The sequence below is a fragment of the Ostrinia nubilalis genome, chromosome 4, assembly GCF_963855985.1.
Source record: "Ostrinia nubilalis chromosome 4, ilOstNubi1.1, whole genome shotgun sequence".
Lineage (NCBI taxonomy): Eukaryota > Metazoa > Arthropoda > Insecta > Lepidoptera > Crambidae > Ostrinia > Ostrinia nubilalis.
The window spans coordinates 2,162,437-2,176,993 of record NC_087091.1 but is presented as its reverse complement, the minus strand read 5'-3'; the positions used below and the strand labels follow the sequence as shown (position 1 = coordinate 2,176,993).

The window sequence follows — 14,557 nt, the reverse complement described above, 5'->3', positions numbered from 1 at the left end:
CTCTCTAATGCTATGTGTTATTCAGCTGCTGCCTGTCATTTTCCTGAGATCGGCGGTCCATTTTCCTGAGAGCAGGTGTCGATACATTTTATTTATTAGGTTCAAAAATCACGAGATACCAATAAATACTACTCCAATAATAAATTAGAGGAAAAGTCTCTATAGACAGTAAAAAAACATTTTTTTTTTCTTTTGAGACAACTTTCCATACATTTTATCCTAACGCTAGCTATGAGATGAGGTTAACTTATATCTTAGGCTGGGTTGCACCAACTTACTTTAACTTTGACAAACGTTAAAGATCTACCAAACTCAATATAAAAAAGACCGGTTATCGTTATGTTACGGTACAATAAATTCAATGTTTACCGTAATGTAAACAGCACAGAGCGCCATCAAGTGATCAGCGTTGTGACTACATTCTTTACTACAATAATACAATAAAACAAGCAAGTAGGTATGTAACGCGTATAAAAAACAAGGTACCTATGGCGCTAGTAGTTTTTTTGCACGGCAAAACTTCGAACACTCTATTTTTCTTCTGATTTATTTCGTAGCGGGTCCAATGACAGTTAACTTTTCGCCGGGACAAACTTGTCCTTCACTGGTTGGGTTTTTACTGGCGGTCAAGCTGTAGATCCTGGTTACACAAGAGTTGCAGCGGTGGGAATAGTCCCGTTGCGCGGCATAACTAACGAATTGGGACCATTACCCAAAATAAATTGATACTAAGTCGATGCTGATGTTTGATTTTTACATTCTTTTTCAAATAGTTTTAAATTGATATCAGTTACAAATAATAGACCATAGCTCTAAACCTAGTAACGGATAGGGCATATAGCATGGAGAACTATCAGCCGATGGCGCAAAAAGTTCCTGGAATGGAGGCGAAATGGCAATCATAGCATCCACCCACCAGGTGACAGATGATCTTTATAGATCACATCAAACCTAAGTTTATTGTATTTACCTGACTGCGCTAGAAGGAGAGTTATGTTTGTAAAATCTAAGTTTTAAAAATATTTTTTTAAAAGTGTTTTCTAACGGCTTAACAAATAAAGGCTGCGAAGACGCTGGGTGCGGGCTTCCAACCGGCTGATTTTTATCTAGGCGCAGACCATCGACTTTTAGTTGGCCGATAGTTGGGCCCGATTCTAATTTGTATGAGGAATCGGTCGATACCAAATTGGTGTAGTGTGCGCGCGCACTTCCATACATGCCCAATGAGGGCTATCGTTTTTATACTTAACAGTTGGCACCCCTGGCGATTGACAGGACCTTACTCTACAGTGGTGCCATCTTGATGAGTGCAATTGCGATAGTCCTCCTACCACTTTAGCGCTCACCAGTTGGTGCCACTGTCTTCGCTACTAGCAAGTGACAGGACCTTACTCTACAGTGGCGCTAACTGGTGAGCGCTAAAACGATAGCCCTCATTGCCCATGTTGCCCATACTGATTAACTGCCCGACTATACTATGGGTCGACAAAAAATCGGTGGTCTGCGCCTAGGCTTAATCATTTGGGAGGTCCATGGAGATATCAGCAGTAGATTTCCTTAGGCTGAAATAATAATAATGACGATCATTTGATCATCATCTCAATATTTCAGTATTTAATCACCGTCGCTAAAAATTGAATAAACTTTATACCTACTGCCCGGTCAAGTAATGAATGACTTCATGTACACATTTTCCGTTATTTTCACCTATAAATAACGGAAAATGGCGGAATTAAAAATTGCCTACTTATGTTGATAAGGACTATTGCAGGATTCTTGATGAAAGATTTTCAAATCAGTCTCTAAGTTTCGAATTCTATTAAATTTAAATAAATTATCAAAATAAATATTTTCTATTTAAAATAGGTATAAGTATAGACTCTAGGTTTAAAGGCCATTTAATATTCATATGTATATGTTACAGTCCAAACTCAAAATCGGTCAAAATCACTTTTGACTGGAAAAGTCAGTCAAAAGTGTTTTGAACTGATGCCCTTGGTCAATATCACTTTTGACTGATTTTTCTTAGTCAAAACCACTGATATTTGCAGTCAAAAGTGGTTTTGACAGATTATGAGTTTTGACTGTAGCATAGAATTAAATATACACTGCGGCTTCCTGGGAAAATTCTATTTTAATAAACAATTGCTTGATTACCATTAACCTAACAAAATGCACGCAAGCCTCTCCATAAGGCGCCATAACTGCAGTGCGTTGCACACATCGAAGTGGCGTGCGTAGGCGCACAGTGGTGTACTTTATTTTGTGAATTTTGAGAAAATAAAAAAATATTTTAAGTAAAAGTTATTACAGCATAAAGGAAGAGAAGGAGAATATTAACAGGGGTTTTAAATCTGGTGAGTGTTATTTTTGGAAGTATTATAGTTATAATTAATGTGCTTTAAAGCTGACATTTTTAATACAACTATGTATTCTCTTTTCATTAACAAAGCTCTCAAAAATGTCCACAGGGTAGAATTTGTAATGCCACCTGAAGGGAAAATAGGTTACCTCTTAATACTGGAGATAGAAAATTTTACCCAAAGATAACATTCCTTCATTTTTTAAATCAAAACTGCTTTAAAGATTTCCGATTTTCTTGCCATACCCGGAAATCGAACCGACTAAAATCTGTTAAAATTACACCCTGTATTTATTTTGCATCAATCGTTAGGGTCAAATATACAAGGCTGCAACTTGATGAATCAAATGAAAGGAAAACCACGAAATCTTATTGAGAGTTGATTTTATTTAATTTTTACGCAGGTACTTGACATAATTTGTTGCTAATGATCTCTAGTATAACCCGTTTCAAGGAATAAGTCGAGTTTCCCTGTTATCCTGTATAAATCAGTCATTTCGAAGAAAAGTATGATAATTATATTTATTTTATTTTATTTCTAAAGCTAGTAAAATTGAGAAAGTTATTTTGGGATATCCCGTTACGACGCTGCCGATATGAATAATGCATTTTTTACAAAACATTGTAAACATAATATTGTAGAGGTGTAGTTGTTAGGAAATATGCCGCCGCATATCTTCTTTCACGTGATCATTTTCAAGATGTATCAGCAAGCCTCAACTCTTAGGCTGGTTTTAGAGTCGCGCTGACCGCACGCTGATCGTCGGCGCTGACAGATCAATATGTATGTAATTGAAGGGAACGGTTCTGAGTGATGCTGATCGCTCGGCGCCGACGCTCCATACATTTCGGCTATCAGCGCTGACGGTCAGCGTGCGTCAGCGTGATTCTAAAACCAGCCTTAGGGCCGGTTTACACCACGGTGCGGAGCGGAACAAAGAAGTTTTTTGAAAAAAAATCAGACTCCTTTACTTGCACATCTCTACTCCGCTCTGCTTTGGTGAAAATGGACTGAGTGGAGAAGAGTGGAGAAGTGTTGGGCGCACTTGTTTTTCTATAAAATTTGACAGCGTGGTGCGACGCGGCTCGGTGCGGAAAAGAGCGGAGACGAGCGGACGGTGTGGAAATGTGCGTAGCGGTGGATTCATAAATAGCAATAGACTGACAACTGTCAGCTATGCTCATAAATCTCCTCTCGTCTCCGCACCGCTCCGCTCTTCTCCGCTCCGCTTTGGTGGAAATAGCCTGCCAGTTTCGCCACACATCACTTCCCATCTCCGCACCGCACATCACTTCCCATCTCCACACACCGCTCTGCTTTGGTGGAAACCGTGCCTTATTGCGCGACCAACGACAATTTATAAGCTATAGCGGGAAATGCAGATAATACTCATGCGAACCGCTATTATAGGGACTGGAATTCGCTGCCAGCTGCTGTCTTTCCCGGAGATTATAATCCGGGACTTATCGAGGCGAGAGTGAATAGGCACTTACAGGGCAGATATTATGTGCCATCCTAGACTGCATCCCACTTAACACCAGGTGCGATTGTAGTCAAATACCTGCCTTGTTATGCATAAAAAAAAATATTGTGTCTAATTTTAGCAGAAAAAAATTGCACATATTTTTCGACCAACTTCTTGCTATTGCAGGCCACCATAGCTCCTTATCAAGTTAATAGAGCATAGTCCATTTCAAATAGTTTCAAACAATAGGTAGTCAAGGAACCGGTTGAGTAGGACGATAATAATTGAATTCTTCGTAGTTGATAGCTAAAGTAGTGAATTCAGCTGTTGTGTGTTATGATCTTCAAAACTCATGATCTAACTTCTTCTCATCTCTTTAATAAGACGAATAGTCATCAATAGATTTTGCCCGCGGTTTCGCCCGCGCGAAATTCAGTTGACGTATTCCACTTTGTGCACCCGCTCAAATAGAATCCGCACGAATAGCACCTGACCTATTCCACTTAGAGCACCTATCGATATTATGAGCAGGTGTTTGCTGGTGGTCCTCTACCTAAGTGGAATAGGTCAGGTGCTATTCGTGCGGGTGCTGTTTGGGTGGGTGCTCAATGTGAAATACGTCGAATGACCCGGGCAAGGCCGCGGGCGGAAAGCTAGTATCCATATAAAAACAATCTTTGTTTATTTTAAATCTCCTTTCTATTACAATCTTGGTGATGTTACAGTCATAACACATAACATGGAAACAAAGATAATGTTATTAAAATCTATTGTTAAAAAATAATATTGTTCCAGCTGTGTCTACTACTTAGTTTCTTTCAGCTAGTCGATACTCTTGTGTTGCTTTGGAAGAGAGTCAGTTTTTATTTGTAATTTGTGATATAAAAACGTGCTATCAACGGCTCTTAACCTATTCAGAATTATGAATTCCTCATAGTAGATTGTGGACTTCGTGTAACTAGCTGTGCCCGCGACTTGGTAAGCGTGAAAAGTGAAAACAGTTTGAATAATATTACCCGTTTTTGCAACATTTTTCTTTACCGCTCCGTCCCTATTGGCTGTGGGGTGAAGTTTTATAGCACAAAGCCTTTCTCGATAAATGTGCTATTCAACACAATAATTATTTTAAAATCAGACCAGTAGTTCCTGAGATTAGTGCGTTCAAACAAACAAACAATTTGTGATAATTATACAGGGTGGAATTTTGTAATGCCACCTGGAGGGAAAGTGCTCTTAATATTGTAGATATAAGATTTTTCTCAAAGAAAACATTCCTTTATTTTTTAATAGAAATAGAACTGCATTGATAGATTTCCAAAAAATTGCTTGCCACACCCGGGAATCGAACCTACTAAAATCTGTAAAAAATTACACCCTGTATTTTTATTACATCGATCGTTAGGGTTAAGCATAAGGATGAAATCTCTCTAACAAAGTTGATAAATCAAATGAAAGGAAAACCATGGAATCTTAAATTATTTTAATTATGTACAGAAAATTGTATTGTATGTATGGTAGTGAATTTTTGAAAAATTTTCGAAAGTCTTTGAATGCAGTTCTCTTTCTTTTCAAAAATAAAGGAATGTTTTCTTTCAGTAAAATTTTCTATCTACAGTATTAAGAGTACTTTCCCTCCAGGTGGCATTACAAAATTCCACCCTGTATATGCACAGTTTGCGTCCCTTCAACGACCTATTCAAAATTATAAATTCTTATAATAGATTGTGAACTTTTTGTCTAAAGTGTAAGGTCGGAGGTCGAATAAATAATTTTGAATATAGTAGGCTGACTCGCTGTAGGATCTAAGTAGATACTTATAGTAACGAGTTCTAAAATTTGACAAAATATTTGTTGTACCCGGCACCAGGTCTTATAATATTGGTAAGCAATATGTAATTAAATCAATCGACTTGATAGTTTACATTTAAAGAGTAAAATTTATTATCAGTGGCTGCTTAAAACATAAAAAAGAAACATTGAAAATTACAATTTTTTGGTAATTTTTGTCGCCTTTGATAGATAATTTAAGTCTTTTACATCATGTTAAAAATGACATCCGAGTACACTACAGTACTTAACCGCAACTGGTTAACAATCAACTGGTTATTTAAGTAAAAGATGACTTGACTAATTAAGCAATTCCCAATTAATGGGAAAACCAATTTTAGGCGCCACATAATTGAAATATTCTCAATTCCCAATTTATTGGTAACGAAACCTGATTAATTATAATTGCAATAGCAATAATGATGTTGAACGTACGTACTTGATGTTTAGTGTTTGTGTAGAACTAAAAGAAATCAGTCTGCTGACAATTATTTTTTATTACAGAAATAGTGAATTTGAAAATGACTTCAATTGGACTGAAAAACCCCGAGTGGGATTTGAGCAAGAGCAAATGTAAGTAACTTATATTTTGTTATTATTGAATTAAAATACTGTTATATGTACCCTGCGGCCAACCCAACGGCCAAGTCACACAACATTATTGTAACTATAAAAATAAAGAAATTTCAGTAAGGAACCATATACTTGCCACGAATTTGACTAGATTTCATTACTTTTTAGAGATAAACAAGCAGCTCCATCGAGACTTGGCTAGTTTTTTACAGAATGATTTTAGTGGGATAATATTATAGAGATTATAACTTATTATTTATCCATAATTTTCATATCCTTTTAGTTTTTGTCATTGTTGGTATAGTACTTGTGCAAGTAAGTAATTTCTATGCTAATGTATTGCTTGATTAATGACTATAGTGAATGATGTTTTCTTATAATCATAAAAAGTAATTAATAAAGTTCAGGTCAAAAGTGTAAAAGAGCTAAAAATAGATAGGTTAATGGGTTTCCATAGATATTAATAAGATTTTGTCTTATATACCTAAGTACTAATAAGTACTTAAAACTTATTGCTGCTGGATGAAAGAATGATTCGATGATTTTAATTTTTCCAGTCGATGAAGTAGACGACCTACCTCTCATGAGGTCTCCAGGCCCAGTTCTGATGATCCTGGCCGCATACCTGATTTTCGTGCTGAAGGTGGGACCAGCCTTCATGAGGAAGAGAGAGGCGTACAAACTGAAGACGGCTTTAGTGTGGTACAACGGTGTGCAAGTCGTATTATCGGTGTTTTTGGTGATAAAGGTACTTACTGTTAATTTGTTACTAAATTGGATTTCTGGGTTCGACTCCTTTAAGAAATCTTCACAAAAATAGGATATTCGTAGATCATCATTATGGTAATAGTTGTTTGTGTAGCATGGGTCATCTATAATCTATTGTGTTATTTCAATAATTCATAATCATTTTCTGACATTTGCATGACATTCAAATAATAATGATACTACTTTTTAATATTAAAAACATAACTGTATTTTTTTTTGTAATATTTGCACATCGTATGTACAATAGAACATGTTGGGAACTTCTCTCTCTATAACCATTTGTAACCGTATTCTGGCAAATAAATGATTTTATTTTATTTTAATTTGTAATATTTCATCCACGAAGACGCGCCCCACCAATTTTTGGTTGAGGGAAGCGCGGGGTGCAGGGAATTTGATCCGGGCAATCCAAGTGTACTATGTGCCCTGCCCACTGCCACTTCAGCTTGCTAATCCGTCGGGCTATGTCAGCGACTTTAGTTCGTTTACGGATCTCCTCATTTCTGATTCGATCTCGTAAAGAAACACCGAGCATAGCCCTCTCCATAGCACGCTGTGCAACTTTGAGCTTCTGTATAAGGCCTATAGTGAGGGGCCACGTTTCCGAGCCATAAGTCATCACAGGTAACACACATTGGTTGTAGACTTTCGTCATTTGACATAGCCCGACGGATTAGCAAGCTGAAGTGGCAGTGGGCAGGGCACATAGTACGCAGAACTGACGGCCGATGGGGCAGCAAGGTTCTGGAATGGAGCCCACGTACCGGAAAACGCAGCGTGGGACGTCCACCCACAAGGTGGACCGATGACCTGATAAAGGTAGCGGAAAGGCGCTGGATGCAGGCCGCTACCAACCGTGCGATGTGGAAGCCATTGGGGGAGGTCTATGTTCAGCAGTGGACGTCCTGTGGCTGAAATGATGATGATGATGAATCCAAGCGTCATTATTTTAGTGTGCGTGTGCACTCATGAATAATTTTGCATGTACTGATAACACTCAAACATTAGCGGAAGACTGATGGGGCGCTTTCGTGGATGAAACGATCTATACTATCACATGAGTAAAGATTCGGTTTCTTTACTCATGTGCTTCTATGCCAGAAGTCGCGGGTTTGGTTCGAGTGATTAGGCAAAATATTTAATTCTTTTTTTTAATTTTGAGCAGTTTTTTTGTAACTTCATTGACATATCAAAACAATACTTTTTATTTGTTTACAGTACGCATACCTAATATACAGGATGGGACTGTTTCCAACAGCATGTTACATAGAACGAGACGATATGCGCAATGAGGTGAGTTCTATAAATTCTGAAAAATTAATCATACTACAGTTAGTAGGTATTATTGCTAACACTCCAGGTTGCACCTGCAGAATACTTCATTACTCATTGATGTTGTATCACCATCATATCAGCCACAGGACGTCAACTGCTAAACATAGGTAATTTCGGAAAATCTGATATTCGTACATTTTGCTGAAGGTTTCTATCTTTTCAAAAATGAGGATTTTTGTTTGTGAAATTTTCCACAGTATTCGTAGTTAAAAAATCCATCCTGTAGTTTGGGACTGGCTGACTGACTTTAACTCAATTTCTTTAATGTTAATAAAATCTCTTATCCTTTTCCAGGTTCTCGTGGGCATTTGGTGGTACTTCGGCGCAAAACTGACAGAACTCCTTGACACAGTCTTCTTTGTGTTTCGTAAAAAGTACAGCCAGATCACCTTCCTGCATCTATACCACCACACCATTATGGCTATTGGTACTTGGAGTACGCTGAAGTACTTTCCCTCTCACCTCCTGTTCTTCGTGGGCTGTCTGAACTCTTTCGTCCATGTACTCATGTACACGTATTACGGCCTCGCCGCGTTCGGGGACAGATTCGCCAAGTACTTATCGTGGAAGAAGTACATGACTAAAATTCAATTGGTGAGGATGTATTTTATTTTTATAGTTAAATAGAAGAAGTAGGACAATACGATCGATAGCGTGCGACAGATGCACGCGAAATACAACAATACTGGCACTTTGTAACCATTATGTATGAAATTTCAGTTTCAGGCTACGTATTTTTTCATTTTTCATATTATTATTAGTTCATTTTGGGGAACTATATCAGAACTAGCGGTCGCCCGCGACTTCGTACACGTGGATCTCGTTTTATCCCCTTAGAGGTGGAGTTTCGTAAAATTCTTTCTTAGCGGATGCCTACGTCCGAACATCTACCTGCATGCCAAATTTCAGCCCGATCCGTCCAGTGGTTTGGGCTGTGCGTTGATAGATCACTATTGCAGTCAGTCAGTCAGTCAGTCAGTCAGTCTCAGTTTTTTTAAAATTATGAATGTATGGATTGACTCTATAGCTCACTTTTAAAATTCCGTATTTCGTAATTATTATTTCCGTATTCCGTACACGTCTTTCCAGTTGATAATTATGTTGCCTCGAATCGGTGGTAGAGTAAGCTATAGTTGAAACGTGTTTATGTGCCTACTTACTACTATAAAATTTTATTTTTATTTAAGTTATTTTTTTTTCTGTCTTTTCAGATACAATTCGTAATGATCGTTTTCCAGTACGTTTACACGGTCAGATCATCAGAGTGTCCGCCATCAAGAGGCATAGCCCTGTTCATCACCGCCAATACAATTTTCATCTTGTTCCTTTTCTTGAACTTCTACAGGCAAAGCTACACCAAAACTGCAAAGAAAACCACTCCTGGCTTAAAAAGTGACGCTAATGGTGTTCACCGATTGACAGAGAATGCGAAAAAGGCAGAATAAGTCTCATATAACAGAGCATGTATAATTTAAAGACTGTTTGTAATCCTTTTTAGGATATGAGGAAAGGGTGATAATGTGGTTTAGGAGATATCTAACATAATAGGGAACGTGAACAACGAAGTTGACATGGACATTTATTAACAAGTAAAAAGAATTAGGCTTTAGGAATTAGGAAATTCTATCAAACTCCATACAAAAACACGGGTTATTGTCAAAGTTACGGTCAGAGTAAGTTAGTGCAACTCATCATCATCATCATCTCAGCCATAGGACGTCCACAGGCTCCATCAATGCTTTCCAAGTTACCCGGTTGGTAGCGGCCTGCGTCTAGCGCCTTCCTGCTACTTTTACGTTGTCATCGGTTCATCTTGTGGGTGGACGTCGGACGGTGCAACTCAGCCTTAATTTTATTAGTGAAAAAAATAATATTCTAGCTAATCAGAATTCTTTCTTGTAGCTGTGGAAATATCCTTGTGATTCTAGCTGTTTCATCAAATAGTCATAGTGTCTCTTTTGTCGGTTAGTGCCAGCCACCTGTAGTTCCTGCACGTTCCATATAGCATAAAATTGTTGGTATGTATTTTAATATGTTGAGACAAAGAAACCGCATGGACATTACAGAAAATAAAAAGCTTTCGTATCAGGTTTTTTAAGGGTGCTAGACTAACCAAGCAAATATCAAATCCAAAACAGAGAAAAATAAATAAGCGATTGATTCAGGGGAAAATGCATGAATATGAAAACTAATTTATGAGTAGAATTTGTTCCTGAAAGTCCTGGTTTTTAAGTTTATAAAGCAATTTTTATAAAAATACAACGATTGTCACATTGTCTATTTTTTATGTTGTTTTGACATCTTTTCATCTTGTTACTCTGCGACCACAAAATGCATCAAAGTAAACTGTATAAAATTTTGTAGCCGTATACTGAATCCGATGGTATTTTGTTCCAGCTACAATCATTAATATATTATTATGTTTTAACTTGTTGAAACTGTGTCACCAGAGGCACTGAATTATGTCGCCACAGCCTTATTTATAGTTTACAAGTTGAAAATAAAAAGTTAAGAAGTATTGTATTTTATTTAATTTATTTTACAATATACACTCAACATCAAATAAACCGCACCTTCCGCGACGCGAACTTTAAAGATTTTTTTCTGACACAATCATGGTGCCCCAACAATATTGGTGTTATTTGAAAGCCCAATAAATATCCTTAAAGAAAAACACATTTAATTTCTTAATAAATGATGAACATGTACCATAAATGTGATTTGAAAAAAGACCTCACTTTGGGCTCACCTCTGGGATCAATTAGACCAAATTTTATGGTTATAAAACCAAATAATGATCACACGTGTCCTCTTTAACAGATAGATAGGGATTAATCCCAACTTAACAGTTTTAAAGCCAGAAAAGTTGGCTCAAACGTAACTACCTATTTTTTGAAGAAGTGACCCTGGATCCTTCTAAAGACACTTTTTTGGGGTTTTTACCTTTCCTTTAATGAAGTGAAGTTTAGAACTAGACTTTTAAATGGTGCCAATATTGGTGGGAAGTGGGGATGCATACCTTTGAAAGTGGTTGTCGCGGGAAGTGCGATTTATTTGATGTCGAGTGTATTTTTACCCGACTACGGCAAAGCAAAAATGTATGTATGTATGTATGTTCATCTGTTCCCTCGTAACTTCTAAACTTCTTATCAAAATTCGACAAATGACATATCATTAGAAGCGTCTTAATTGACCGCTGGTTATAGGCTATATGGGGTTTTACAAAATCTAATGTGGCGCCCTCTAGCGGACAAAACATACAGAGTAAAAAAATAAAGTTAAGATAAATATGCCGTGTTTGGTATCATTTGAAAGCGCTTTACTTGTACATTTCGAATATATATTTATTACTAGCATTTGCTTGTGACTTTACCTGTATTCATAGGCTGATTGTATATAACTCACATTTTTTCGTTCATACCTTCTTTACTACTTATCAGTTCATCAATTTAACTTTAGTTAATATTATGCGCCACAAATACACTGTAACACCAAAACAGTACAAATAATAAATAAATAGTAAAAAAACTAAAACCCAACTACGACAAAAAACGACGCTGAAAAAGTATAAAACAAGATTTTCAGTATACTGAACTGAACAAAGTTGCTAATGTAGTTGCATAGTAATTTTCATGTTTGGAAAGGCGTAGTCACACGTCACATATACCTACCTACCGTAGCACTTTGACAACGTGTGACTGCGGTTTTCCAAACATGAAAATTACTATGCAACTACATTAGCAACTTTGTTCAGTTCAGTATACTGAAAATCTTGTTTTATACTTTTTCAGCGTCGTTTTTTGTCGTAGTTGGGTTTTAGTTTTACATAGACCTAGTGGCTATGTTAGTAATACCCTGGGGCTGAGAACCTGGTATTTACCGTTCACCCAAAACTTAGAAACAGTTTTAATATTTACAATTTTTGTATACTGAAATCTCTCATAACATAAAATAAATAAAACGAATTCAAAAACCTACACTAAGAAGTAGAAAAATAATAATAAATTATTAAAAGAAAAATAGTAAAAATATATTAGGACACATTAAGACCCAAGGTGCCAAGGTTATGAAACTTCAAAAAAAGTCGAATTGAGAACCTCCTCCTTCTTTTAACCCTCAGTTTGCATGGTGACTAAAACTTACGTTAAGTGTAAGGTGGAGACCCAGGGACTCCATATTTCAAATGAAGAAAAAATATACTAATACTTGTAAAAGTAATATATTTTTTATTTGGTAACATAATATGGTTAATATACTATTAATTAGAAACAACAGAAATGGAAACATTAATTAAAATTAATTTAAAAAATAAAATTTTCATGAAGTCGTAAAAATCACATAAAAATCGACATAGGCATTTTGTACCTCTTAAACTTAGAAAAAAAATTAACCAAAAATTTTTTTTCTCTCTCAATTATGTGGACATAACAGTCTTCTTGATAAATAATATGTAAAATGTTAGAAAAAAATTAACACGAAAAAACGTGCAATGGCTTAGTAACTACTACGAGCAGCACATTGCCTGCCAAACTTTTTCGAACAATACAAGCATATTTTTGTGAAATGAATTTCAAAATAAGCAGTCTTTCTTTTAATTCATCAAAACACATCATCAAAATACAAAATCATCAAAACATATCTTTCGGGACGTGAGATGTAAAATCCTCTTCTTTTTCTTCATTTTCTTCTAGACTTTCTTGCCAGTCCCTCATATCTGAGGCCTTATTTCCATCTAACGTATTGATAAATCATTTATTGTGACTGTTTGATGCTTTTTTGATCCACTCAAACCGTAAATAAACCATAATTAAAAAAAAACATAATATCATAATAAAAATTTTTGTTACGCAAAGTGTATGGTGGAGTCCACGGGACTCCGCAAGTGTCAATTACTCAACTTTTTGTGATGCGCACGCAGACGACCTCTCGCCCCCGAGTTGGCCACGACACCAAAGGAAGCTACTCAAGCACACAGCACTTTATTCGCGTATTGAAAAAAATTATATACCAAAACAGTTTCACATGGAGTCCCTGGGACCTACCATGCAAATTGAGGGTTAAAGTCGGTTAAAATACGAGCATAATACCTCTTCATTTAAAATAACCGATCAGCTGTTGCAATTTACATACCTGTGTTTCATTGTATTAGTCCAGTCAATAAAGCATTATAGATGGAAAACTGTAGAACACAATTTCTGACTTCAGGACTTTATTTAGACTAGTTAGGAGGTGAACATAGCAAAAGTCCCCGCCCTTAGCCCTTGAGCCGGCGGGGAGAGGGGGGTTTAAAGGTGCCACTTTTCGGTTTTTCGCTTAATCCTCGGAAACTATGCGTCCTAGTGACATGACTACTTTGAACCAAAAAAAGCATATTCAATTTGCTACAGGTGAGATAGACAAGTTTTTCTATAAATTGTATAGTTTTCGCGGCATCTGCTCTAGAAGGTCTGTAATATTGGAAATTTTATTTTTGTCTTACATGTTCCCATCAGGAGAAAATCGACTAAATCAACATTGAGCAATCATCCTAGACATGCGGAAACATGTTAAGCCTAGTTCCAGGGAGGGGACTGCACCGTGCGTATATTTAGACGAACTACTTTGAGCCACTTTTGACTCCTCATCACTCAAAAACTACTGTGCATTAACACTTCAAATTTGGCTCATGTGTTGAGACTTGCAAGATATACATCAGTTTCAAATTTCATAAATATGCCTCAAACGGTTCTTTAGATATTGACGTCCAAAAATCTACATGTCTGACCTATAGACCAAATTCTAACCACTTCCAGATGACCTCGAAGGTTCAAATTTGGCATCCAGAAAGGTAGTTATGTAAATACAAAGGAACAAATAAAAAACCAGTAAATTTTAACATTTCACATGTGATAGATAGATTTTAGTGCTCTAAATATCGATTTTTGAACGTCAATACCTAAATAACCGTTTGAGGTATATTTATGAAATTTGAAGCTGATGTATATCTTGCAAGTCTCAATACATGAGCCAAATTTGAAGTGTTAATGCACAGTAGTTTTTGAATGATGAGGAGTCAAAAGTGGCTCTAATTAGTTCGTCTAAATATACGCACGGTGCAGTCCCCTCCCTGGAACTAGGCTTTACATGCTCCCGCATGTCTATAGTGTTTGCTCAATGTTGATTTAGTCGATTTTCTCCTGAAAGGAACATGTAAGACAACAATAAAATTTCCAATTTTACAGACCTT

General features: G+C 36.6%; 1 protein-coding gene across 1 annotated transcript; it reads left to right on the top strand.

Annotated features, from left to right (window-relative positions):
* Window positions 1–2,164: 2,164 nt before the first annotated feature.
* LOC135088447 (very long chain fatty acid elongase 4-like) lies at window positions 2,165–10,849 on the top strand. Its single transcript, XM_063983259.1, has 6 exons — window positions 2,165–2,357; window positions 6,160–6,228; window positions 6,786–6,976; window positions 8,215–8,289; window positions 8,626–8,925; window positions 9,543–10,849. The coding sequence occupies exons 2-6, from the start codon at window positions 6,177–6,179 to the stop codon at window positions 9,774–9,776; spliced, it is 852 nt and encodes a 283-aa protein (XP_063839329.1). The 5' UTR covers window positions 2,165–2,357; window positions 6,160–6,176; the 3' UTR covers window positions 9,777–10,849.
* The last annotated feature ends 3,708 nt before the right edge of the window (window positions 10,850–14,557 follow it).

What these genes read in the sequence shown, in the direction of transcription:
- LOC135088447 (XM_063983259.1), top strand. Translation starts at nt 6,177, where the DNA reads ATGACTTCAATTGGACTGAAAAACCCCGAGTGGGATTTGAGCAAGAGC. An exon ending in CGGTGTTTTTGGTGATAAAG is followed by an intron (nt 6,977 to 8,214) that starts GTACTTACTGTT and finishes ATTTGTTTACAG; the next exon opens with TACGCATACCTAATATACAG. An exon ending in ACATGACTAAAATTCAATTG is followed by an intron (nt 8,926 to 9,542) that starts GTGAGGATGTAT and finishes CTGTCTTTTCAG; the next exon opens with ATACAATTCGTAATGATCGT.